The 26866-nt window shown below is 39.4% G+C and overlaps 1 protein-coding gene across 3 annotated transcripts in view; it reads left to right on the top strand.

The window, feature by feature from the left end:
* Positions 1–26866, top strand: part of CGAS (cyclic GMP-AMP synthase) — a 33476-nt gene that overhangs the window by 1017 nt on the left and 5593 nt on the right. Inside the window, exons 2-5 of one of the 3 annotated variants that reach the window (XR_011075015.1) lie at positions 4115–4334; positions 7685–7927; positions 14659–14761; positions 17563–18254. Coding sequence is in view for 2 of the 3 variants with exons in the window: in XM_068551608.1 (XP_068407709.1) it covers positions 4115–4334; positions 7685–7927; positions 14659–14761; positions 17563–17914 (918 nt within the window). In the remaining variant the exon portion in view is untranslated. Of the gene's footprint in view, positions 1–4114; positions 4335–7684; positions 7928–14658; positions 14762–17562; positions 18750–26866 lie in introns of those variants that run through there. The other 2 variants (XM_068551608.1, XM_068551609.1) reach the window with 2 other exon arrangements.

The raw sequence follows: 26866 nt of genomic DNA, 5'->3' as shown, positions 1-26866 counted from the left end.
CTTTTGTGGCCTGTGACACAGCTGTTTTGTTTTGGCTTCCCATCTAGAATGCAAGCTCCATTGTCACAAAGTTTTACACAACTTTGAACCCTTATACGGCTGCTAATTTTATTGCTGTGGACTCAGTGATATTTGTTTATCGCAGAAAGATGGTGTATGTATCGGTCTTTGGATCTTAAACTCTTTTAGCACTGGAGACCACTCATATAATTCCATCTAAAGCTTCTTGAAAGCCAAGTGAGCAAAACTTGCATCAGACTATCTGCCTGGTGCATGATTCTTACTACATAAATGTCGATCAGTTCTATTATGTGGAGGGTCCAAAGTTATTAGTTAGAACTAGAGAACACGAAGACACTTAGAGCAGTCTCCCATCAGAACCACTCTCCTTTTTATTTATCTATTTTTTAAAACTTTTTATTTCATTTTGGAGTATAGTTGATTGACAATGTTGTGTTAGTTTCAGGAGTACAGAAAAGTGATTCAGTTATACATGTATCTGTTCTTTTTCAAATTCTTTTCCCGTTTAGGTTGTTACATTATATTGAGCAGAGTTCCCTGTGCTATACAGTAGGTCCTTGTTGGTTATCCATTTTAAATATAGCAGTACCCCTCTCCTTTTGAAAATCAAGCTGATGGAAGGAAATGCAGTGAAATCTGTTTTATCTAAAAAATGTATTGCTTTTAAAAAACTGATTATAGAAGGTATATACGTGTTCACTGTAGAGTGGACCCACTGCCTGCCCTCAGTAGGTTCCCACAGCACAACGGTACCCCTGTTCCATACCTCTTTCCTCAGCCTCTCCCGTATTTGCCCCTGTTCCGTGTTGATGTCCCTGGAAAATTCAGAAAAGCATATAGAAGGACAATATTATTCCTGTTTGTTTTATTCACCGTTATTTTGGTGTATTTTCTTGTGTTATGCATACACTTGAATTTCAGAGTTGGATTCCAAACTTTATAATTGGTAAAGGGATAGACGAAAGACACTTCTCATTAACTCTTTTACTTGGATTCATATTGACGCATTTCCATTCACGTATTTTATTGTAATATTATCAAATTCTAGGTGAAAATCTTGAAGTTTCCTTGTAGAAATTTCCTGTGGGATTTCCAGTTCATAATCTTTTTGTCCATCCCCAGCACCTCACCCCCGCCTCCATCTAAGCCACCATCATCTTTCACCTGAATTTTGCCTTTCCAATCTCCTTATTTGCCTTCTTAGAATATCTCCACAGAGGCCAGAGTAAATTTTTAAAAATACAAAGCTAAAACCTGGCTTCTCAATGAACATGATGGAATAAAATCTGAGCTCCTTTCCAGGATCTACAGGTCCTCGCAGAATCTGGGCCCTGGCCTCCTCTTCAACTTCATTGCATGTCACTCTTCCCCTTGTCCACACGGACTGATTTGTGTTCCTTGAGCTAAAATTTTAAAAGACTTGACAATTCCAAGTTTGGAGAAGATGTGGAGCAACTGAAACTCCCTTGCATTGATGCTGGGAGGATAAATTGGTACTACCTCTTTTGAAAACTGACATTTTTTTCTAAAGTTAAAGATTTGCCTGTCCTGTGGTCCAACAGTCCCACTCCTGGGTACATGTACAATAGAAACGAGTGCTCGTGGCCACCCAAAGGCATACGTAAGAATGCTCAGAACAACTTTGTAATAGTTAAACTCAAAACTATTTGTAGTAGTTAAAAACTGGAAACAACCCAAATACTCAACAACAGAATGAGTAAATCTTTTTTTTTTTTAAAGCTCAGTATTGTGTTTTAAATTTTATTTATTTATTTATTTATTTATTTATTTATGGCTGTGTTGGGTCTTCGTTTCTGTGCGAGGGCTTTCTCTAGTTGTAGCAAGTGGGGGCCACTCTTCATCGCGGTGCGCGGGCCTCTCACTATCGTGGTCTCTCTTGTTGCGGAGCACAGGCTCCAGACGCGCAGGCTCAGTAATTGTGGCTCACGGGCCCAGTTGCTCTGCGGCATGTGGGATCTTCCCAGACCAGGGCTCGAACCTGTGTCCCCTGCATTGGCAGGCAGATTCTCAACCACTGCGCCACCAGGGAAGCCCCAGTAAATCTATTTTGGTATATTCCATTAATTCAGTGGAATACTACACGGAATGAAAAAGAACAAAGTACCACTATAGACATAATGATATAGATGAATCTCACAAACAATGTTAAATGAAAGAAGTCAGGTATAAAGGCTACCTACTATATGATTCAGTTTATATGATGTTCCCAAACAGGCAAACCTAACCTATGGTATTAGCAGTCAGAGTTCTGGCTGCTCTTGTGGAGGGCTTCTGATCAGGAGTGGGAGTGCTGCTGGGGATGGGAATAGGGCGATTTAGAATGCCCTCAAGGCTCACTGTCCTTACTGGGATTCAACCATTTTTCTTGAATAAATCCTTCTTGGATTGTTGCAAGCCTTTGGTTAATTTACAAAGACCTGAAAAGTTGAATTTGACCATTCCTGCCCATGTTCTTGTTACTTTTATGGAAAGGCTTTTACTTCAGAGGCTTTTACTTCATTCCCACTGATGGCACTTCACGTGTTTGTTTCACCCCCATAGTATGTCCTAGTCAGCTTGGGCTGCCATAATAAAATATCATAGACTGAGTGGCTTAAACAACAGACATTTATTTTCTCATGGTTCTGGAGGCTGGCAGGCCATGATCCGGGTGCCAGAATGGTTGGGTTCTGGTGGGGGCTGTCGTCCTGGTTTGCAGATAGCCACCTTCTCCCCGTGTCCTCGCTGTGTTTCTCTGAGCATGTGTGCAGAGACACAGCAACTGATCTCACTTCATCTAAGTCCACCAGTCCTATCAACTAGGATCCTACCCTCATGATCTCATTTAACCTTCATTATTTCCTAAAAGCCCTGTCTCCAAGTACAGTTACATTGGAGGTTAGGGCTTCAATATATGAATTTTGAGAGGACACGGTTCACTGCACAGCATGGTACATCTCAGTTTGGACTAGCCACATTCACATGGTCAAAAGACAGAGGGCAGGGCTTCCCTGGTGGCACAGTGGTTAAGAATCCGCCTGCCAATGCAGGGGACACGGGTTCGAGCCCTGGTCTGGGAAGATCTCACATGACGCGGAGTAACTAAACCCACGCGCTACAACTACTGAGCCTGCGTTCTAGAGCCCGTGAGCCACAACTACTGAAGCGCATGCGCCTAGAGCCCGTGCTCCGCAACAAGAGAAGCCCACGCGCTGCAACGAAGAGTAGCCCCCGCTCGCCACAACTAGAGAAAGCCCGCGCGCAGCAACGAAGACCCAATGCAGCCAAAAATAAATTAAAAAAAAAAAAAAAAAAGACATAGAGCCACCAGATACTGTGTTGAATAGTACAGTTCAATAGCTGTACTTGAAGCATACTCCTAATGAGTAAAAGACTTGTGCATTTTTAATATAGGAAAATAATCATTTATTATAATTGCTGTAATTATTATTGTGGTGATGAAGAAGATTCTTTGAAGTTCTTATTTATTTATTTATTTTTGGCCACGCTGCACGGCTTGTGGGATCTTAGCTCCCTGACCAGGGATGGAACCCGTGCCCTTGGCAGTGAAAGTGCGGAGTCCTAACCACTGGACCGCCAGGGAATTCCCTGAAGCTCTTAAAATGCTGTGGTTCAAAGACACTAATGTAGATAGTGTATGACTTGGAGCTCATACTCATTTGGCTGACTGGTAGCTGTAAGGAGAGGGCCCTTGCTCAACTAGCCAGGAGGTGACTACACATTTTTGAGACCAGTGACAGGGGTCTGGCTCAGTGTGTAGCTTGTAACTTAAAAGGTAGCACCTTAAATTTCTTTAATTTTATCAAGCTTTAATCTCAGGAAAAAAACTGGTACAGATTTTTAAAGCTTGCATATTATTTTTAATTGTTTTTAAGAAAATGAGTATAGAACCTACAAACTGAAGCCAGTACTCTTCACCTAGCTCCCCTAGTCTCACTCCCAGAGGGTATAAATATTAGAAATCTTGCTTTTCATAGTAGGATTTTAAGTGGAAGTTTTAAGGAAAAAAATTGTAGTTGGTTGGAAAATATTCACAAGCAAACACATCAGTGCTATTTTTACTGTTTCTTAGATTTCTGCTCCTAATGAATTTGACGTTATGTTCAAACTGGAGGTCCCCCGAATTCAGCTAGAAGAATATTACAACAGTGGTGCTCATTACTTTGTGAAGTTCAAAAGAAATCCCAAAGGAAATCCTCTGGGTCAGTTTTTAGAAGGGGAAATATTATCAGCCTCTAAGATGCTGTCCAAGTTTAGGAAAATCATTAAGGAAGAAATTAAAAATATTGAAGGTAAGATCTTTGACTTTTGATTCTTAAAGATCTAATCATATCTGCTAATTACCTCTCCTGATCTTTCTTGATCTCCCTGCAGCAGACTGTTGACTACTACCTCCTAGAAACAACTCTTTGCTCTTGATTTTAGTCTACTATATTTTCTTGGTATTCTGCCTAAATGTTGATTGACTCTATTTTGTTTGTTTTTTGGTTTGGTTTTGTTTTGTTTTTTGGCCGCACCATGCAGCTGTGCAGGATCTTAGTTCCCTGACCAGGGATTGAACCTGGGCCCTTGTCAGTGAAAGTGTGGAGTCCTAACCACTGGACCACTGGGGAATTTCCGATTGGCTCTATTTTGGCCTCCACTGAATATTCGCTGAAATGCTGCCTGCACCGCTGGGTATATGTGGTTGAATAAAATTGGTGGGATTCCCCTCTGAAATTTGTAAACACAAGTTGCAATGCATGCTTTGAAGGGAGTGAGTGGTAGCATGCTTTGAAGGTAGTGAGTGCTTTGGGAGAAGTGGTAGCAGTTGGGGTAGAGTGGGTAGTGGAGTAAGGCCCTGAGGCAGAAAAGAGCTTGATAAGCTCTAGAAGCAAAAAGAGGTCCATGTGGACAAGGGGAAGAGTGACATGAAATGAAGTAGAAGAGGAGGCCAGGGCCAGATTCTAGGAGGACTTGTAGATCCTGGAAAGGAGTTTAGATTTTATGCCATGTTCATTGAGAAGCCAGGTTTTAATTAGAGGGTAATGATTGGCTTTCTGTTTTTAAAAATTTGCTCTGACTTCTTTGGAGAAGATATTATAAGAAGGCAATTGAGAGTTTGGATATGTTAAGTTAGAGATTCCTGTGATACATTGAAATGAATGTGTCAAGTATGTAGTTGGGTATGGGTTTGGAGCTCAGAGGGTATGTTTGGGCTGCAGGTAAACATATAAATGGCATTGACAATGGATGAAAGCACCTAGGTGGAGAGTGTAGATTCGTTTTTCATTAATTTAATCAATGATCATTGGTCATCTGATGTGCTAAGTGTTCTAGGTGTTTGGGATCTATTAATGAACAAATGGATGAAGACCCTCACCCTTCTGTACCTTATAATCATGTAATCACGCCTTTAATAACAAATGGAAAACATAATTATCTTGTATAGTAGAAAGTAGTAAGTCCTATGGTGAAAAAGTATAGCAAAGTGAGAGGGTTCAGGAATGCTGGGGGTGGCACAGGGGAGAAATTGCAGTGTTAAGTAGAGTGGTAAGAAGAGGATCCCATTGGAGGTTGAGAGAAGAGAGGGAGCAAAATGTGACTTGAGTATTTTGCAGGAGTGGTCAGTGTTTACAATGCTGCTGACATCCAGAAAGCCACTGGATTTTGGTCTTCGGTTTGTTTTCTGGGGGTGTTGGTAACTTTGACGTAGCAGTTTCGGTGGAGTCATGAGCGCACAAGAGAGAAGGGCAGCATGTATGGCAACTCCTTAGAAAGTGTTGGGTGCAAAGGAAGTAGAAAGATGGGTAAGTATGGGGAGGCAGCAGATGCAGGGTCAAGGGAGAGGTGTCCTTTAGAATGAGAGACCCTGGATCCCTTTGTATGCAGATAGGCATGATCCAGTAGGGAGGGAGAGGCCACTGCTGCGGGAGAGGGAGTAATTGAAGGAACAAGGTGAGAAGGAAGGGATCCAGAGACCGTGTGCAGGCTGGCCTTTGAAAGGTGGACGGACACTTCCTAGGTGGTAATAGGATGAAAAGAGAAGATGATGGGTAAGAGGTGGGTGGGTTGGTGGATTTAGTGACAAGAAAATGAGGGTATGCGCTAGGATTTTCTCCTTCGTGCTCTGTCTTCTCTCCCATTGTTGTGCCTTCCAGAAGTCTTATCTGGGAGCGGTCTTTACTGCTTGTACACCCCACGTCCCTGAATCAGTATCTCTCATCTAGAAGCCTTTCCCGAGTTTCTGGCCAGCCGCTCAGTGGCCATCTCCTGTTGGGTCTCCCCCAGGCACCTAGAGCTCAGTGTATCTGAAATGAAGTTCATGTCAGCCTGGTCTTTCTTCCTCCTGCCCAACTCTGTGTTGACGAGTAGACTCAACATCAACCATTTCCCAGGCCAGAACCATGGGATGGCCTCCCAGACTCCAACCTTCTTCCTTACCTCACGGATTCAGTTTATCCACCAGTTCTATTAGTTTGAACCTCTTTAATTGCTTTCACTTCTGCGACCTGGGTCTTTTTTTTTTTTTTTAATAAAAATTGTACATATCAAGGTGTACACCGTGATGTTTTGATATACATAGTGAGATGACTACCACAGTCAAGCTAATTAACATATCTTCTCACATAGTTACCTTTTTGTGTGTGAGGTGAGAGTAGCTGAAATCTACTCTCTTAGCACATTTCCCGTGTGCAGTACAGTCATATGAACAGTCATCATGCTGTACGTTAGGTCTCTAGACTTACTCACCCTACGTAACTGCAACTCTGTACTCTCTGATGAACAGCTTCCCACTTCTCCCACCTCTCCGCCCCGGCAACCTCCATTCTGCAGTCTGCTTCTATGTATTTGACTTTTTTAGCTTCTCCTTATAAATGAGGTCATGCATTTCGCTTAGCACAGTGACCTCCAAGTTCATCCATATTGTCACAAATGGCAGGATTTCCTTCCTTGTTAAGGCTGAATAATATTCCATTGTCTGTATATGCCACAACCTCTTTACCCACTCATTCATCAGAGGACACCTAGGTTGTCTCCGCATCTTGGCTGTTGTGAATAACGCTGCAGTGAAGAGTGCTTGCTCCCTGTGTCCTGATGCTCACTGCCTCTCTGTATGACACGCCTCCACCCTCCGGGCTGGCTGTTGCTGTTTGGTTTTTTGGTCTTGTTCAATTTGGCCGTGCCACACAGCTTGCAGGCTCTTAGTTCCCCAACGAGGGCTTGAACCTGCGCCCTCGGCAGGAAAAGCGTGGAGTCCTAACCACTGGACTGCCAGGGAGTTCCCGCTGAGGTCTTCTGAATCACCTCTCTCCTCCCAGCTGCTCATCTGGCCTCTTATGTGGGCTTCCCTCCAAACCGCCATACACAAATTTAAATGAAAATTTAACCACAGCACTCCCAAACCCCAAAGTCTTCGGGGGCTACTCATTTTATATACCAGACAGAATCTTGCTAGTACTCACACCCCATAATGGGTATCAATAAATACTGGCTAAATGAGTAAAACACTGCCTTGTGGGGTCATTTTCTTCTTTAGAACTAATTTTCATCTTACACTTAGTACTTAGGGATCTCCAGTTATAGCTGTGTTATTTTCCCTGTGTTTTTAGAGAAAACTGGATTGATAAGCCCTTTCTTCTTTATTAATGTGTTTAAACAGATACAGATGTCATGGTGGAGAGGAAGAAAAGAGGGAGCCCTGCAGTAACGCTTCTGGTTAGAAAACCTGAAGAAATATCTGTGGATATAATCCTGGCTTTGGAATCTAAAAGCAGCTGGCCTGCTAGCACCCAGGGAGGCATGCCCATCAGTAACTGGCTTGGAGCAAAAGTTAAGAACAATTTAAGACGGCAGCCATTTTACCTCGTACCCAAGCATGCAAAGGAAGGAAGTGGTTTTCAAGGTATCTTGATTATGAAGGTTAACTTAAAAGACGTCCATATAAAAGAGTCGTTAATGTTACATACTAGGGCAGTGAAAGATCAACTAGTGCTATTGGCATTTCAAGAGCCATTAGGCTAAATAGGCTACAAGATGGGAGTTTGGTGAGAGATGGAATTGAAAAGGTCATAATTGTAATAGTAATATCAAATACTCAGCTTTAAAATGTCTACTAGCCCATGTTTGAATGTTGTTTTTGTTTGTTTGTTTTTAATAAAGAAAAGCAACTACTGGCCTTGGAGTCAGACTGCCCTGGATCTGAATCCTGAGGCTTCTTCCCTTACTAGCTGTGTGATCTGGGGCTAGTTATCAAGCCCCGCTAAACCTGTTTGCTCATCTGTGTATGTTTTTATTACACTAAAAAATACACAAACATTAATATACAAATTCCTTCAAACTTGTAATCATCCATAGTTTACTTTATCTAACATAGGAGATTGAATGTCAACTAAGTACAAGTATCGTTACACGTAAAATAAACCTAGAAGGTATGTCTTTGCATTGAAGATCATTTTCAGAATGATACTTTATGAGCATGGCAGGGACTATATATACATTTCATCATGTTTCTCAATACCTCATGTCAAAGCGTATATGCAATAAGTGCTAAAATAGAAAAAAAAAATCAATAAAACTACAATATTCCCAGATATCTAAACTATCTGCCCAGCATTTTAAATTTATTTAAATATTTAAAAAAGTTATTCATCAATTTAAGTTCTGACATTCCAATCAATGAACATGCAAAGCTTTATTTAAAAAAAATAATAATTCATACACTCTTGATGGAAGTGTAATATGGTACAATCACTTTGAGAAAAGGTCTGGCAGTTTCTTAAAAAGTTAAACATATATCTTCCCTAATCTAGCATTAAGTCCATAACACATTTATATAAGAATATATATAATAGCCAAAATCTGGAAATAGCCCAGAAGTCCATCAAAAGATAATGGATAAACAAACTGTCGTATATTCGTAAAATGGAATACTACTCAACAACAAAAAGCAATGAACCACTGCTAAGAGGATGGATGAATACTAAAAACATTAAGACGGGTGAAAGGAAACAGAAACAAAGGGTCCATACTGTATGATCTCAATTATATTAAGTTCTGGAACAAGCAAAATTTATCTATGGTTTTTTTAAAAATTAGAGCAGAGGTTGCCTGAGGTGCTGGGAATTGATTAGGAAGGGACAGGAGAGAACTTCCTGGGGTGATGATAACTTTTTGATGGGGGTTTAAAAAAGATCCACATGCCGCAACTAAAAATCCTGCTTGCCTCAAGGAAGATCCCGCACGCGGCAACAAAGAGCACACGTGTGACAGCAAAGAACCCACGTGCCGCAACTAAGACCCAACACAACCAAATAAATGAAGAAAACAAAAAAACAAACGACACAAGTGTAGTCATTTGTCAAAACTCATCAAATGCTACGTTTAAGATGTGTGCGTTCACTGTTTGCAAATCTTACCTAAAAAATCACACACGCAAATAAATATTGAACTCCAGTTCATAATATTCATGCTCAAGTGTTTATGGGTAAAGTATTCTAATTAGTTCCACAACTTGTTTTATTTTATTTAAAAAATGTTTAAAACAAATATTTATTTATTTGGCTGCGTCAGGTCTTCACACGATCTTTGTTGTGGCACGCAGGATCTTTGGTTGCGGTGCGCGGGCTCCAGAGCACGCGGGCTCAGTAGTTGCGGCGCGTGGGCTTAGTTGCCCTGCAGCATGTGGGATCTTAATTCCCCGACCAGGGATCGAACCCGTGTCCGCTGCATTGGAAGGTGGATTCTTAACCACTGGACCACCGGGGAAGTCCCCATCCACAACTTGTTTTAAAATAACAGTTTTCTTAAAAAAAAAGAATTTATGGCTGGATAGATGGATAAATATGTGATAAAGCAAATATAGCAAAACATTAATTGTAGAATGTAGGTGGTAGGCATATGAATGTTTACCATAAAATTCTTTCAACTTTTTCTGTATATTTTTGAAGGATTTCAAAATACTAAGTTTAAACCCACTTGAAAAAATTCCTCCGGGTGGTTAAGCTACCCAACTCAGTATGCTTAAATTCATTGTTTTCATTGTTTCTAATTTTAGGTATTGGAATTAAATTTTAATTTAGCTTTGTTTCATAAATTTATAAAGCATTCACATGGTTCCAAAGTCAAAGCTACAGAAAAAAGTATTCTTAGGGAAACACAGCTTCCCTTTATGTTCCCTCTACACTCTTCTCTCCTTCCCTGATTGGAAACCCTATAATTGTTTTCAGTTCACCTTTCATTTTTAAAAAGTACAAGTAAATACATATATATATATTCATATGCAACACCCCCTCTTTAAGATAAAAAATACACTTTTCTATTTTCACTTAGTAAGATACCTAGGCTATCACTCCATAGCTCTATGTAGAGATAGCACTCGTTCCTTTTTTTAAAAAAATTTTATACTGTTTTTAAAGGTTACTTTCCATTTACAGTTACTACAAAATATTAGCTGTACTTCCCATGTTGTACACTACATCCTTGTAGCCCATCTTATATCCAGTAGTTTGCCCCTCCCCCCACTGATTACCACTCATTTGTTCTCTATATCTGTAAGTCTTCTTTTTTGTTATCTTCACTAGTTTGTTTTATTTTTTAGATTCTACATATAAACTATGTCATACAGTATTTGTCTTTCTCTGTCTGACTTATTTCACTTAGCATAATGCCCTCCAAGTCCATCCATGTTGCTGCAAATGGCAAAATTAAGTTCTTTTTTTTATGGCTGAGTAGTAGTCCACTGTCTTCTTTACCCATTCATCTGTTGATGGACACTTAGGTTGCTTCTGTATCTTGGCAATTGTGAATAATACTGCTGTGAACATTGAGGTGCATGTATCTTTTCGAATTAGTGTTTTTGTTTTTTTTTTTTGAGTGCCCATTCCTTTTTACAGTCTGTTTTTACAGCTGGTTGAGGAATAGTAAATCCATATCTAATTTTGCTGGTATTGCCAAAATCACCTCCATACAGAATTCACCAATTTGCATTCCCACAGCAGTGTATGAGAGTACCCATTTCACCCTCAGCTTTAACAACAGAACTCATTAAACCCTTTGGAATTTTTGCCAATAATCCAAAAAGAGAGAAATGATATTTCAACATAGTTGTTTAAAATACACTTTTAATTTTAGAATAGTTTAAGATTTGCAGACAAAGTACAAAGATAGTATAGAGAGTTCCTATACACCGCATACCTTTTTCCCATTATTAGCATCTTACATTAATATGACACGTTTGTCATAATTAATGAACCAATATTGATGTAGTCTTGTTAATTAAAGTCCATACTTTACTCAGATTTCCTTGGTTTTTACCTAATGTCCTTCTTCTGTTCCAAGATCCCATCTAGGACACCACATTGCATTTAGTCGTCACGTCTCCTTAGCCTCCTCTTGACTGTGACAGTTTCTCAGTCTTGCCTTGTATTTGATGACCTTGACAGTTTTGAGGAGTACCAGTCAGATATTTTGTGGAACGTCCCTCATTTGGCACGTGTCTCATGCTTTTCTTGTGGGTTAGACTGGAGTTCTGAGTTTGGTGGAGGAGGACCGCAGAGTTGAAATGCCATTCTCATCATATGACATCAAGGGTACATCGTGAGTATGACTTAGCACTGCTGGCATGGACCTTGATCACCTGGCTGAGGGAGTGTTTGCCAGGTTTCTCCACTGTTAAGATCCTCTCTTTCCCCCTTTTCATACTGTGTTATTTGGAAGGAAGTCACTGTGCGCAGCTCACACTTCAGCTCACCTCTTTATTTTTTAAAAAATTATTTTATTTATTTTTATTCGTTTGTGCTGGGTCTGAGTTGTGTCTCGCGTGCTCCTTAGTTGCGGCATGCAAACTCTTAGTTGCGGCATGCATGTGGGATCTAGTTCCCTGAGCGGGGATCAAACCCAGGCCCCCTGCATTGGGAGCGTGGCGTCTTAACCACTGGACCACCAGGGAAATCCCTAAGCTCACCTCTTTAAGAGCAGAGTATTTACACAAATTATTTGATATTCTGCATGGGAGATTTATCTCTTCTCTCCCATTTATTTATTTACTTAAATCATATCAGTATGGACTCATGGATATTTGTCTCATATTTTGGGCTATAAGTCAATACTGCTTTCATCTTGTTGCTTAAATTGTTCCAGCTTTGGCCTTGAGGAGCTCTTTCATTTGGCTCCTGTGTCCTTTCGACAAACGTCCCGTAATTGTGGGTTTTGTTTTGTTTTCAGCACTAACTCACTTTCTCGTACTACAAGATGCTCCAGGCTCATCTTGTGTATTTCTTGCTTCAGTCCTAGAATCAGCCATTTCTCCAAGGAACCCTGTATCCTTTTATTGGAGAGTGTACTAGAAGCATGATCTGGGTGCTGTGTGTGCTCTGCTACTAGGGTGTCATCCCTCTCAGCTGGAGTAGCAAGGAAATATATGTATGATTACTAACCCCAGCATATGCACAGCTCTATAGGTATTTCCATATGTCACCACCTGTATCTGTCTTAAGTGGTACATGAGTTCATACTGATGTCTCTAACTGTAATCCATTATCACGTGGATCGTTCTACCTTCTCTCCTTGCTCTCTGTAACCTCTCATTCCAACAGTGAGAAACCTGGCTCCCACCATCTGCCACCCACCTCCTCCGCTGTTGCTTGTTCAGTTCCAATCCACATGTATGGATGGTTCGGAATTGTAAATCCATTCCCCTGTGTGCACAGTGCATGTGTACAGTTCCTTTTGCCTTCAGTCTTACAGACCCCATTTCCAAAGTAACTTAGGTCAACACCTTTTGCCCCCATGCCCTTCAGGGAGTGTGTGTCATACATTCGTAATACAGTTAGAGTATTTTCACAGTCTGCATTACTTCTTGAGATCCCTTGACCTTCTAAATGACTCTTAACAGTTTGTGTATGTTAAGGTTCACTCTCTGTGCCATGAAGTTCTATTGGTTTTGACAAATGCATTGTATCGTGTATCTACCATTACATGATACCAATAGTTTCACTTCCCTAAAAAGTCCCTGTGCTTCACTTATTCAACCCTCCGCATCCCAAACCTCTGGCAACCACTGACCTGTTTACCATCCCTATAATTTGCCTTTTTCAGAATGGCATAAATGGATGCTGTAAATGGATTTATACAGCAGCTATGAGCACACCTATCTGTGCCACCTTCTCCATATATTTCTTGTCTGTATGTTGTGTAGGCTTTAGTATACTCTTTATTCTGTCCCCCCCCCAAAATCTTTGTGTGTCCTTGAGCTATACCATATTGTCATACATAATGTGACTTTATAAGTCTTGATATCTGCTCTCCCACATTGTCCTTCTTAAAGAGTGTTTTAGATATTCTTGACCCTTTTATTTTCATAAAAATGCTGGTATCATCTTGTCAAGGTCTACAGAAACATTTTTTTTGGAGTTTTGATTGTGAGTGCATTGACCCTATAGATGAATTTGGGGAGACTTGATATATTTACAATAATGAGTCTTCTAATTCATGTGCAGGTGCACATCTCCATTTATTTAGATTTCCTCTGATACTTTTCAGTGAAGTTTTTGAATTTTCTCCACAGAAAGTTTATATGTCTTTTGTTAGATTTACTCATAGGCAATTGTAACTTTTTATTATGAAAAATTTTAAACCAATAGAAAAGTAGACTGAAGAATATATTGAACTCACGCATACCTGTCACCCAGCTTCTTTTGTATTTTCTACATATACAGTTATATCATCTATCAGTAATGATAGCTTTGTTTCTCTCTTTCCAGTGATATAACCCTATTTTTCCTTCTCTTACTGTGCTTGCTAGGTTAGCCAATGCATGTTGAACAGAAATGGGGATAGCACACAGCCTGCCTTCCTGATTTCAAAGAAAAAACTTCAACTTTTACGTTAGATTATCATGTTGCTGTGTTTTTTTTAATACAATCTACCTGTTATTAGATCAAGTTTCCATCCACATTTAACTTACTGAGAGGTGTTTTCTTTTAATGATGAATGAATGTTAAATTTTATTAGCTGTACTTTCTGCTTCTGTCGAGTTGATCGTATGTTTTTCCCCTGTTCTGTTAATGTGACAGATTATATTGATTGATTTTTTAAATTATAAACCGATTTCTGATTAAAACCAGATAGTGATAGGATGGTCAGAGCTTAAAAGAGCTATCCATGGTTAAAACTTGGGGAGAAGGGGGAGATCATTCTATTCTTACATAAACTCCCAAAAAATAGAAAAAAAAGAAATGTTCCCTGGTTCATTTTACATGAATACCCAAACTTGCAAGGATGGTATAAAAGGTTAAACAAAAAACTTCAATCAATCAATTCAAATTATTATTGAAACAAAACGTCAACAGACTGTATTTAGCAATATATAAAAGGTAATACATCTTACCATGGCTAAATGTATTAAGCTCTGAGTTCTCCCCCCAATTTTTTTTCTATCTTGGCACATTGTTTGCTTGTTCAAATCACTTGTTTTAATATGTAATCACATTATTTATCTGTTCACTTCTTTTGGTCTATCTCCCCCTAGAAATTTTTCAGGATGATATTTTAATGAAGGAAATCATTTAAATATTATGTTGTTTATATTGCTTGTTTTTGGTAAAGTGCTTTTCTATTTTTCTTTTGGAAATTAAGAAGAAACATGGCGTCTGTCCTTCTCTCACATTGAAAAGGAAATTTTGAAAAATCACGGACAATCTAAAACATGCTGTGAAATTGAGGGAGTGAAATGTTGCAGGTAACCTCCTTATTTTGTGAAATGACAGATTATCAATAGAATGCTTAGTTCTTTGTTGACTCCATAGTTTAAACCTGAAGATGATCATTGCTGGGTTTAGTCCTGGGGGCAGTCATGGCTGGATTGACCTGGAGTATTAAGAGTGTAAGAATGAAACCAAGGAAGCCAGGTCCAAGGGACTAAGGAAAGAGTGTTGTTAGAAGTCAATGGTGGGACTTCCCTGGTGGTCCAGTGGTTAAGACTCTAAGCTCCCAACACAGGGGGCCCGGGTTTGATCCCTGGTCAGGGAACTAGATCCCGCATGCCGCAACTAAGAGCCTGCATGCCACAACTAAAAGATCCCTCACGCGGCAGTGAAGATCCCACGTGCGTGCCACAACTAAGACCCAGCACAGCCAAACAAATAAATAAATAAATAAAAATTTAAATTAAAAAAAAGAAGGCAATGCTGGGGAGCATAGTCCTGAGCCTGGATTATATGGATGTGGATGTATGAAAGTAGGACAGAGCGAAGGGTGTGAACACTAGTCATGACTAGCCGTGACAGTTGGATTTGTCTTAGTGTTCTGGTTGCTTCAAGGTAATGAATATTAATGTTGCATAATGGGAGGAGACCAAAGGACCACTCTTATTGGATGCTGGTGCTTGCTTTGAGGTGGTTTGGCTGTGTTGAAGGCCAGGGACTGACCAGCTAAATTTGAAACAACACTGAGAGATGGGTAATTATTTTTCTCGGTAGCATACACACCATAAAGAACTGAGCTTGAAAAGGAATCATTCATTTGAGTTTCTAAAGTTGTCTGGAATAAGGATCACAAAAGTTAAAAGGTTAAAACAAGAATGCCCAATGTGCAGGCACAGGAAGTTCTTTAAGGCTTCATATGCAGGCTTTGAAGCAAGCGTTAAGAAAAGTGTATTGTTGATTAGGCTTCGTAATTTTACAAACATTAAATTTTGTCAGCTGCTAAATAACTGGATGATTAATGTAAACCAAAATAAGACAAAATCATTTTATAAAAATTAAAACAAGATTTTTCTAGGTACTAAATAACTGGATGAATAATATAAATATCTGCCGGTTTCATGTAGTTGAATTAATCCTGATAGAATAAAATAGTTAAGCTAGGAATGGGAAGAGGAAAGGAAAAAATAGGTTCTTGAAACTTTAAAGCATGTATTTGAAAAAATAATTAGGTTTTAGAATGACTCTGTAATTATATTATTTATATATACTGGGGTGGCCAAAAGGTTCGTTCCGTTTTTTCCGTAAGATGGCTCTAGTAGCACTTAGTTGTCTTTAACATCATTTGAAACAATTTTGTTAGATTGTATTGACAGCTGTCATATCAGTGTGCGTTTTTAAAAGAACATCAAAATCGGTGAATTTTTGTGTATCCATTTTAATATTGAAGATGGAAGAAAAAAAGCAACATTTTTGGCATATTATGCTTCATTATTTCAAGAAAGGTAAAAACGCAACTGAAACGCAAAAAAAGATTTGTGCAGCGTGTGGAGAAGGTGCTGTGACTGATCTAACATGTCAGTAGTGGTTTGCGAAGTTTCTTGCTGGAGATTTCTCGCTGGACAATGCTCCACGGTTGGGTAGACCAGTTGACGTTGACGGCGATCAAATCGAGACATTAATTGAGAACAATGAACGTTATACCACGCAGGAGATAGCCGACATACTCAAAATATCCAAATCAAGCATTGAAAATCATTTGCACCAGCTTGGTTATGTTCACTGCTTTGGTGTTTAACTTATGGGTTCCACATAAGTTAAGTGAAAAAACCTTCTTGACCATATTTCCGCATGTGATTCTCTATTGAAATGTAATGAAAACGTTCCGTTTTTAAAACAAATTTGTAACGGGTGATGAAAAGTGGATACTGTACAATAATGTGAAACGGAAGAGATTGTGGGGCAAGGGAAATGAACTGCCACCAACCACATCAAAGGCTGGTCTTCATTCAAAGAAGGTGATGGTGTGTATATGGTGGATTGGAACGGAGTCCCCTATTATGAGCTCCTTCTAGAAAACCAAACAATTCCAACAGTACGGCTCCCAATTAGACCAACTGAAAGCAGCACTCGACGAAAAGCATCCAGAATTAGTCAACAGAAAATGCATAATCTTCCATCAGGATAATGCAAGACCTCATATTTCTTTGATGACCAGGCGAAAACCGTTACAGCTTGGCTGGGAAGTTCTGATTCATCCGAAGCGTCCAGAATTAGTCAACAGAAAACGCATAATCTTCCATCAGGATAATGCAAGACCTCATATTTCTTTGATGACCAGGCGAAAACTGTTACAGCTTAGCTGGGAAGTTCTGATTCATCTGCCATATTCAGCAGACATTGCACCTGCGGATTTCCATTTATTTCGGTCTTTACAAAATTCTCTTAATGGAAAAAATTTCGATTACCTGGAAGACTGTAACAGTTCTGGGACCTGGAACAGTTCTTTGCTCAAAAAGATAAAAAAGTTTTGGGAAGATGGAATTATGAAGTTGCCTGAAAAATGGCAGAAGGTAGTGGAACAAAACAGTGAAGTGAATACGTTGTTCAATAAAGTTCTTGGTGAAAATGAAAAATGTGTCTTTTATTTTTACTTAAAAACCAAAGGAACTTTTTGGCCAACCCAATATCTTTATTGTTTTTTGTATCTATATGTATTATAATATCTGTATTGTTTACTCTATCTATATGTTTTTCCTGTAAGATACCTAAAGTTCTTTGTGGAATGAAACAGGTTGTAAAGAAGTAAAAATAAATGGTTTTCTTTTTTATTCAACAGGAAAGAGTGTTTAAAACTAATGAAGTATCTTTTAGAACAACTGAAAAAAAAGTTTGGAAACCGAAAGGAATTGGATAAGTTCTGTTCTTATCATGTGAAAACTGCCTTCTTTCACGTCTGTACCCAGGACCCAGATGACAGTCAGTGGCACTCCAAGGATTTGGAGCTCTGCTTTGATAACTGTGTGACATACTTTCTTCAGTGCCTCAAGACAGAACAACTTGAGCATTATTTCATTCCTGAAGTCAATCTCTTCTCTCGAGACCATATTGACAAGCTAAGTAAAGAATTTCTGTCAAAGCAAATTGAATATGAAAGAAACAATGGATTTCCAGTTTTTGGTGAATTTTGAAATTATATTTTTAAAAAGAATCAAGAATTAGAGTGACTTTATAATCATTGAAATGCGTCACAGCGATGATTGACTAAAATGAATGTAAATGATTATTCAGCTCTCCGTTTCTCTTCATAAACTCTAATCAATATAAAAGGATGGATTATCCTAGGAAACAGATTATTCAAGGAATAAGAAGCAAAGGAGTATTTAAAATATACAAGCTTTACCGGAGTGGCATGAAAAGAAGGACAAAATACATACCACCTCAATTAAATTCATCAAGCACTGACTGAACACCACTTCTCACCTAGCACAGATGTGTGGAAGGAGGCAAGGTCATTGCCTCCACGAACTGGTAGGTTTTGTTTAACATACGAATATGTTTGGAAGCCATGTCCTGTCCTATGTGTTAGGACAGGTAAGAAGGAAACGAAAAAACAGGTTCTGTGTGTCCCGGGAAATTCTTAATCTTTCATAGAGAAATATAGGATACTTTTCTACACATGGCTAAATATAAAACATAACTTACTTTCTTTTATTTTAAGTAATACTTTTATATGTATTTCTGAAAAGGCAATACACACATGGTACAAAACTCAAAGGAAGGGGTGTGGAATAAAATGTCACCCTCTCTCCTCTGCACTTAGGCAGCATTCAGCTTGAGGCAGTTGCTGTCTGTTAACTTTTTCCTATTCAGATATTTTGCACATTTTCTTATTGGCTTTTTTATTGTTTTCTCATTGTCATCTTGTTGTCATTCTCATATCACGAATAACTTCTGTGTAGACTGTCTATACCAATTTTTGTGTCTTCTAGTGAGAAAGGTTTTAAAACTTAAATTTTGAATGTATCAGTCTTCTCCTTTCTGCTTGTGCATTTTATGTATCTTTAACAACCTAATGTGTTTGAACGTACTAAAAGTTGGACATTTGGAGGAGAGTTTTGGGGACAGTGTATGATAAATAACCAGAAACTTAGGCAAACAAAAAAATCCAAGCTACTTTTAACTCCAGGAAAAAATGTATGTGTGCAAGAAAAGAAAACTAATCATAGTCTAATTTGAGAATATTCCTCAACTGTATTTGTGAAGTCAAAGTAATATTATAACTATTGACTATTAACCTTATCAGGATTATGATTAGTTATATGGAGAGGATAGGACCTGAGTGCTTGTGAGTGACGGTGGTAGAGGGGGTTGGACTATATTAGTTTCCTACAACTTACCACAAACTTCATGGCTTAAAACAGTACACATTTATTATCTTACAGTTTCTGTGGATTAGGATTCTGGGCATGGTTCTGCACAGGGTCTCACAAGGCTTCAGTCAAGGTGTCAGTTGGGGCTGTAGTCTTATCTGAGGCATAACTGGAGAAAGATCCACTTTATTGGCAGTATTCAGTTTCTTACAGTTTTAAGACTGAGAACTTCAGTTGCTGTTGGCCAGAGATTGCCCTCAGCTGCTAGAAACTGCCTTCAGTTCCCTGCCATGTAAACTCCCAGCATTGGCAGCCCATAACATGGCAGCACTTCAAAGCTGGGAGAGAGGGAGAGACTCCAGCAAGAGGGTGCAACAGTCTTATTTAACATAATTGCATACACGTGATCATGTACATCCCATAACCTTTACCATATAATTGGTTGGAAGCAAGTGACTGGTCCCACCCATGCTCAAGGGGAGGGGAGTCACTTACGAGTGTTATGTCAGTTTAAACAACTGTATAGTTAGGGGGAAAACACTACCCACAAGACTACTCTCACTTCTGACATCAGTTGCAGTTTCAGGAGATTCTCCAAATCATTCTCAGGTTTGATAATTCACTAGAAAGACAAAACTCAACTGAAACCAGTATATTCATGGTTACAGTTTATTACAGGGTAAGGATATAAGGTTAAAATTAGCTAAGGGAAAAAGCACATAAAGCAGAGTCCATGATGGTACCAAACACAGGCATTCTTTTTTCCCTGGGGAGCCATGGATACATTTTATCTCTTGGCATCAATGTATAACAACAATACACAGGGAATATTGCCGACCAGGGAAGCTCACCTGAGCTGCAGGGTTCACAGTTTTTATTGGATCTCAGTGGTTGGCTTGATTTAATGCTGTTTTTCAGTTTTGGTATCAGTTATCTTAGCTTTATGAGTTGAAGAGTTTTTCAACTTCTCACCTTTTATTTCCAGAGGGTATGCCAGATTTACCCTCTTGAAAGCCCTTGATTACTTTTCCTGTTTCTTCTGTTTTACTTATTCAGCTTAACTACCTGAGTTAATTTTACTAATTTAGGAAAATATAGTCACACTTGTGAATTCATATTTGACATACAGTGTTCTTACTAAAGAATCAGCTGTTGGTTTTCACTGAACACTGTATTTTCAAATTTGTTAATTTCTGCTTTTACCTTTCTTCCTTTCTTTTCTCCTGTCACTCTTCCTATCAGTAATACCAGGAAATTATTATTGCATAAATGAATAATGTAGGATTAGGTGATGAGGGCCTAACTAATTATACACAAATATAAATACTAAATGTTAATATGAGTAATTATCATATAGGGAACAGAACACTGTACACAAAACTATAAGGGAAGGTAGGGGAACATGATTAGTCAAAGAAACTTTCATGGAAATCAATTGACCTAGGATTTATTTTAGCATGGAGTGCTACGCTAAAATGTAAGAAACAGCCGTTGTGTATTTTGGTCCCATGAAATCCTTTTACTGTTTCATTTCAAAGTAGGTTAAGTATAAGAAAAGTACCAAGGGACTTACCTGGTAGTCCGGTGGTTAAGAATCTGCCTTCCAATGCAGGGGATGCAGGTCCAATCTCTTGTTGGGGAACTGGGATCCCACATACAGGGCAACTAAGCCTGTACGCCACAACTACTGAGCCTGCGGGCCTCAACTAGAGAGCCTGCATGCCACAAACTACAGAGCCCATGCGCTCTGGGGCCCGCACACTGCAACGAAGAGCCCTCGCGCTCTGGAGCCCACGCCATAACTAGAGAGAGGCCCGCGCATCACAACAAAAGAGCCTGCTCACCACAAGAGCCTGCACGCCGCAACGAAGATCGCGTGGGCCGCAACTGAGACCCGATGCAGCCAAAAATAAATAAATAAAATAGATAAATATTAAAAAAAAGAAAAGTACCAAATACTATTTGATAACCACAAAATTAAAGGGCTATTGGGAAAGACATATCAGCTTGTCTTTTATCATAGAAACAAATTTACTGTGTTAACAGCATCTTTTTCACTGCTATGACAACATCTGAACAAGCTTTAAATGTTTTAAAGACTGACCTTAATATAGCAACATTATAGGAGACAAAATTTATTTTTATTTGTTTAAATAAAGACAGTAAAATATGAACTTTTAATGCTAGAGTCCTTAAGAGCCATACAAAAATTTTCAACTCAAGGTTATATTTGATTTTATGAAAGTATAAAATATTGAATTCTACATTTTTTAAAAGAAGTTTTTTAACATCTTTATTGGCGTATAATTGCTTTACAGTGGTGTGTTAGTTTCTGCTTTATAACAAAGTGAATCAGCTACATATATATACATACATCCTCACGTCTCCTCCCTCTTGCATCTGCCTCCCACCCTCCCTATCCCATCCCTCTAGGTGGTCACAAAGCACCAAGATGATCTTCCTATGCGGCTATGCTATAGCACTGCGGCATAGCAGTGCTATGCGGCTGCTTCCTACTAGCTATCCATTTTACATTTGGTAGTGTATATATGTCCATGCTACTCTCTCACTTCGTCCCACCTTACCCTTCCGCTTCCCCGTGTCCTCAAGTCCATTCTCTATGTCTGCGTCTTTATTCCTGTCCTGCCCCTAGGTTCTTCAGAACCCTTTTTTTTTTTTTTTTTTAAGATTCCATATATATGTGTTAGCATACGGTATTCTTTTTCTCTTTCTGACTTACTTCACTCTGTATGACAGACTCTAGGTCCATCCACTGCACTACAAATAACTCAATTTCGTTTCTTTGTATGGCTGAGTAATATTCCATTGTATATATGTGCCACATCTTCTTTATCCATTCATCTGTCGATGTGCACTTAGGTGGCTTCCATGTCCTGGCTATTGTACGTAGAGCTGCAATGAACATTGTGTTACATGACTCTTTTTAAATTATGGTTTTCTCAGGGTATATGCCCAGTAGTGGGATTGCTGGGTCATATGGTAGTTCCATTTTTAGTTTTTTAAGGAACCTCCATACTGTTCTCCATAGTGGCTGTATCAATTTACATTCCCACCAACAGTGCAAGAGGGTTCCTTTTCTCCACACCCTCTCCAGCATTTATTGTTTGTAGATTTTTTGATGATGGCCATTCTGATTGGTGTGAGGTGATACCTCATTGTACTTTTGATTTGCATTTCTCTAATGATTAGTGATGTTCAGCATCCTTTCATCTGTTTGTTGGCAATCTGTATATCTTCTTTGGAGAACTGTCTCTTTAGGTCTTCTGACCATTTTTGGATTGGGTTGTTTTTCTGATGTTGAGCTGCATGAGCTGCTTGTAAATTTTGGAGATTCATCCTTTATCAGTTGCTTCATTTGCAAATATTTTCTCCCATTCTGAGGGTTGTCTTTTCGTCTTGTTTATGTTTTTCTTTGCTGTGCAAAAGCTTTTAAGTTTCATTAGGTCACATTTGTTTATTTTTGTTTTTATTTCCATTTCTCTAGGAGGTGGGTCAAAAAGGATCTTGCTGTGATTCATGTCATCGAGTGTTCTGGCTATGTTTTCCTCTAAGAGTTTTATAGTGTCTGGCTTTACATTTAGGTCTCTAATCCATTTTGAGTTATTCTTGTGTACGGTGTTAGGGAGTGTTCTATTCTCATTCTTTTACATGTAGCTGTCCAGTTTTCCCAGCACCACTTATTGAAGAGGCTGTCTTCTCTCCACTGTATATTCTTGCCTCCTTTATCAAAAATAAGCTGACCATATGTGCATGGGTTTACCTCTGAGCTTTCTGTCCTGTTCCACTGATCTATATTTCTGTTTTTCTGCCAGTACCATACTGTCTTGAATACTGTAGCTTTGTAGTATAGACTGAAGTCTGGGAGCTTGATTCCTCCAGCTCCGTTTTTCTTTCTCAAGATTGCTTTGGCTATTCGGGGTCTTTTGTGTTTCCATACAAATTGTGAAAATTTTTGTTCTAGTTCTGTGAAGAATGCCATTGGTAGTTTGATAGGGATTGCACTGAATCTGTAGATTGCTTTGGGTAGTATAGTCATTTTCACAATGTTGATTCTTCCAATCCAAGAACATGGTATATCCCTCCATCTGTTTGTATCATCTTTAATTTCTTTCATCAGTGTCTTATAGTGTTCTGCATACAGGTCTTTTGTCTCCTTAGGTAGGTTTATTCCTAGGTATTTTATTCTTTTTGTTGCAGTGGTAAATGGGAGTGTTTCCTTAATTTCTCTTTCAGATTTTTCATCATTAGTGTATAGGAAATGCAAGAGATTTCTGCGCATTAATTTTGTATACTGCTGCTTTACCAAATTCATTGATAAGCTCTAGTAGGTTTCTGGTAGCATCTTTAGGATTCTTTATGTATAGTATCATGTCACCTGCAAACAGTGACAGCTTTACTTCTTCTTTTCCGATTTGGATTCCTTTTATTTCTTTTTCTTCTCTGATTGCTGTGGCTAAAACTTCCAAAACCATGTTGAATAATAGTGGTGAGAGTGGACAACCTTGTCTTCTTCCTGATCTTAGAGGAAACGGTTTTGGTTTTGCACCATTGAGAACGATGTTGGCTGTGGGTTTGTCATATATAGCCTTTATTATGTTGAGGTGAGTTCCTTCTGTGCCTACTTTCTGGAGGGTTTTTATCATAAATGGGTGTTGAATTTTGTCAAAACCTTTTTCTGCATCTATTGAGATGATCATGGTTTTTCTCCTTCATTTTGTTAATATGGTTTATCACATTGATTGATTTGCCTATACTGAAGAATCCTTGCATTCCTGGGATAAACCCCACTTGATCACGGTGTATGAGCCTTTTAATGTGCTGGTGGATTTTGTTTGCTAGTATTTTGTTGAGGATTTTTGCATCTATGTTCAACAGTGATATTGGCCTGTAGTTTCCTTTCTTTGTGACATCTTTGTCTGGTTTTGGTATCAGGGTGATGGTGGCCTCGTATAAAGAGTTTGGGAGTGTCCCTCCCTCTGCTGTATTTTGGAAGAGTTTGAGAAGGATAGGTGTTAGCTCTTCTCTAAATGTTTGATAGAATTCACCTGTGAAGCCATCTGGTCCTGGGCTTCTGTTTGTTGGAAGATTTTTAATCACAGTTTCAATTTCAGTGCTTGTGATTGTTTATATTTTCTATTTCTTCCTGGTTCAGTCTCAGAAGGTTCTGCTTTCCTAAGAATTCTAAGAATTTGTCCATTTCATCCATGTTGTCCATTTTTTTTGGAATATAGTTGCTTGTAGTAATCTCTCATGATACTTTGTATTTCTGCAGTGTCAGTTATTATTTCTCCTTTTTCATTTCTAATTCTATTGATTTGAGTCTTCTCCCTTTTTTTCTTGATGAGACTGGCTAGTGGTTTATCTATTTCATTGATCTTCTCAGAGAACCAGCTTTTAGTTTTATTGATCTTTGCTATTGTTTCCTTCATTTCTTTTTCATTTATTTCTGATCTGATCTTTATGATTTCTTTCCTTCTGCTAACTTTGGGGGTTTTTTGTTCTTCTTTCTCTAATTGCTTTAGGTGTAAGGTTAGGTTGTTTATTTGAGATGTTTCTTGTTTCATGAGGTAGGATTGTATTGCTATAAGCTTCCCTCTTAGAACTGCTTTTGCTGCATCCCATAGGTTTTGGACCATCGTGTTTTCATTGTCATTTGTTTCTAGGTATTTTTTTGGTTTCCTCTTTGATTTCTTCAGTGATCTCTTGGTTATTAAGTAGTGTATTGTTTAGCCTCCATGTGTTTGTATTTTTCCAGATTTTTTCCTGTAATTGATATCTAGTCTCATAGCATTGTGGTCGGAAAAGATAGTCGATACAATTTCAGTTTTCTTAAATTTACCAAGGCTTGATTGTGACCCAAGATATGATGTGTCCTGGAGAATGTTCCATGAGCACTTGAGAAGGAAGTGTATTCTGTTGTTTTTGGATGGAATGTCCTATAAGTATCAATTAAGTCCGTCTGTTTAATGTATTATTTAAAGCTTGTGTTTCCTTATCTGTTTTCATTTTGGATGATCTGTCCATTAGTGAAAGTGGGGTGTCAAAGTCCCCTACTATCATTGTGTTACTGTCGATTTCCCCTTTTATGGCTGTTAGCATTTGCCTTATGTATTGAGGTGCTCCTATGTTGGGTGTATAAATATACACAATTGTTATATCTTCTTGAATTCATCCCTTGGTCATGATGTAGTGTCCTTCTTTGTCTCTTGTAATAGTCTTTATTTTAAAGTCTATTTTGTCTGATATGAGAATTGCTACTCCAGCTTTCTTTTTTTACAAATTTGGTTTTATCTACCTGCAGTCCTGTGAAGATGTCTGAGTTTAGATGTGGCTTCTGTTGCCACAGAAGCAGGGAACCCTGGGCACTCCTGCCGTTTCTCATGTGACCATCAGAGGGCAGTGCGTGGCTATTTGTGACAGTCACACAGTCCCTAGTTAATCTTCCTCAGAACATGTTTTATATCCTTAGAGGATTTCTTTAAGAATTACTTAATTTCCTTTTATTCTTCAATCCTTTGGAATCTAATGAAAACTCCTTACAAATAACAACTAAAGGTAACGCACTGAATGGGCGATGCCCCTTCTTACACATAGAATTATGTGTCTGATTGACGGTGGAAACTTGCCTGACATAAAATTTTAAAACTCGTGGCTAAGACTCTGCGCTCTCAATGCAGGGGGACTGGGTTGGATCCCTGGTCAGGGAACTAGATGCCACATGCCACGACTAAGAATCCCACACGCAGCAACAAAGATCCTGAGTGCCGCAGCTAAGACCCAGCACAGCCAAATAAATAAACTCATCCAAAATGGATCAAAGGCCTAAATTTAGGAGCTAAAACTATAAACTTATAGAAGACGACATAGGAGCAGATCTTCACGACTTTGGATTTGGCGTCAGTGTCTTAAACATGACATCAAGTCAAGAAAAATTAAAACAGATACATTGGATGAGGGGTCGCCAACATGACTGCTTTGCGTCTGGCTCTTAAGGTACCCCTGGCACCAGACGAGAATTACGCAGGGCATTTCTCCAGTAATTCTCCCAAAACCCATTAAGCAGCGCCAGTTGTTTTCTCCATTTTAGAGATGGGGCCACTTAGGCTCACAGCCTTGCTGGGCTCACCCAGCTAAGAAGAGGCTGAGCAGGGACCAGACTGCAGTCTCTCTGCCTTCGGACCCTGTGCTCCTTCCGCACTGCTCGCCCATGGATTCTTCCAGAGGTCGGATCCCCAGGCCTCGAGAACTCACTGAGCTCTGGGGCATGTCACCACCTACGCCTGGGGCTGGACTCCTTGGCCAGGAGTGGCCTGCCCTGGCCACTGGGGGCCCTCCCAGGCCCAGGATCACCCGATATCTGGGCAGCAGATGGTTTCTCTATGAGCTCCAGGAATAAAGGTTCCTGTATCCTCGGAGCTGAGAGGTCCCTCTGCGGCATCTGGTCCTAGCCTGCTTGTCAGGTGGGCCCTGCAGGCGTCTACTGAACACTGGGTTCATATCCTGCCTTGGCCAGTCTGCGGGGCAGAAAAGGGGGCAGTTTCTTTCAGCTCCATTTCCTCGTCCGTCAACAGGGACAGTGTTTCTACCTTCTTCCTGGAGTTGTTAAGAGATTCAATGAGACGATTCATGTCTGGAAAAGAGACCCAGGCAAGGACTGGATCATCCGTAGCTGTACCCGCTGATAATGACCTCCCTGCAAGCCCACTGCTGCCCTGGGCCCCCCCCGCCCCGCCCACTCTGCTCCCTCTG

This window comes from Eschrichtius robustus, chromosome 9 (assembly GCF_028021215.1).
Source record: "Eschrichtius robustus isolate mEscRob2 chromosome 9, mEscRob2.pri, whole genome shotgun sequence".
NCBI lineage: Eukaryota > Metazoa > Chordata > Mammalia > Artiodactyla > Eschrichtiidae > Eschrichtius > Eschrichtius robustus.
The sequence above is the reverse complement of the archived record's forward strand: the minus strand, read 5'-3'. Positions and strand labels throughout refer to the sequence as shown.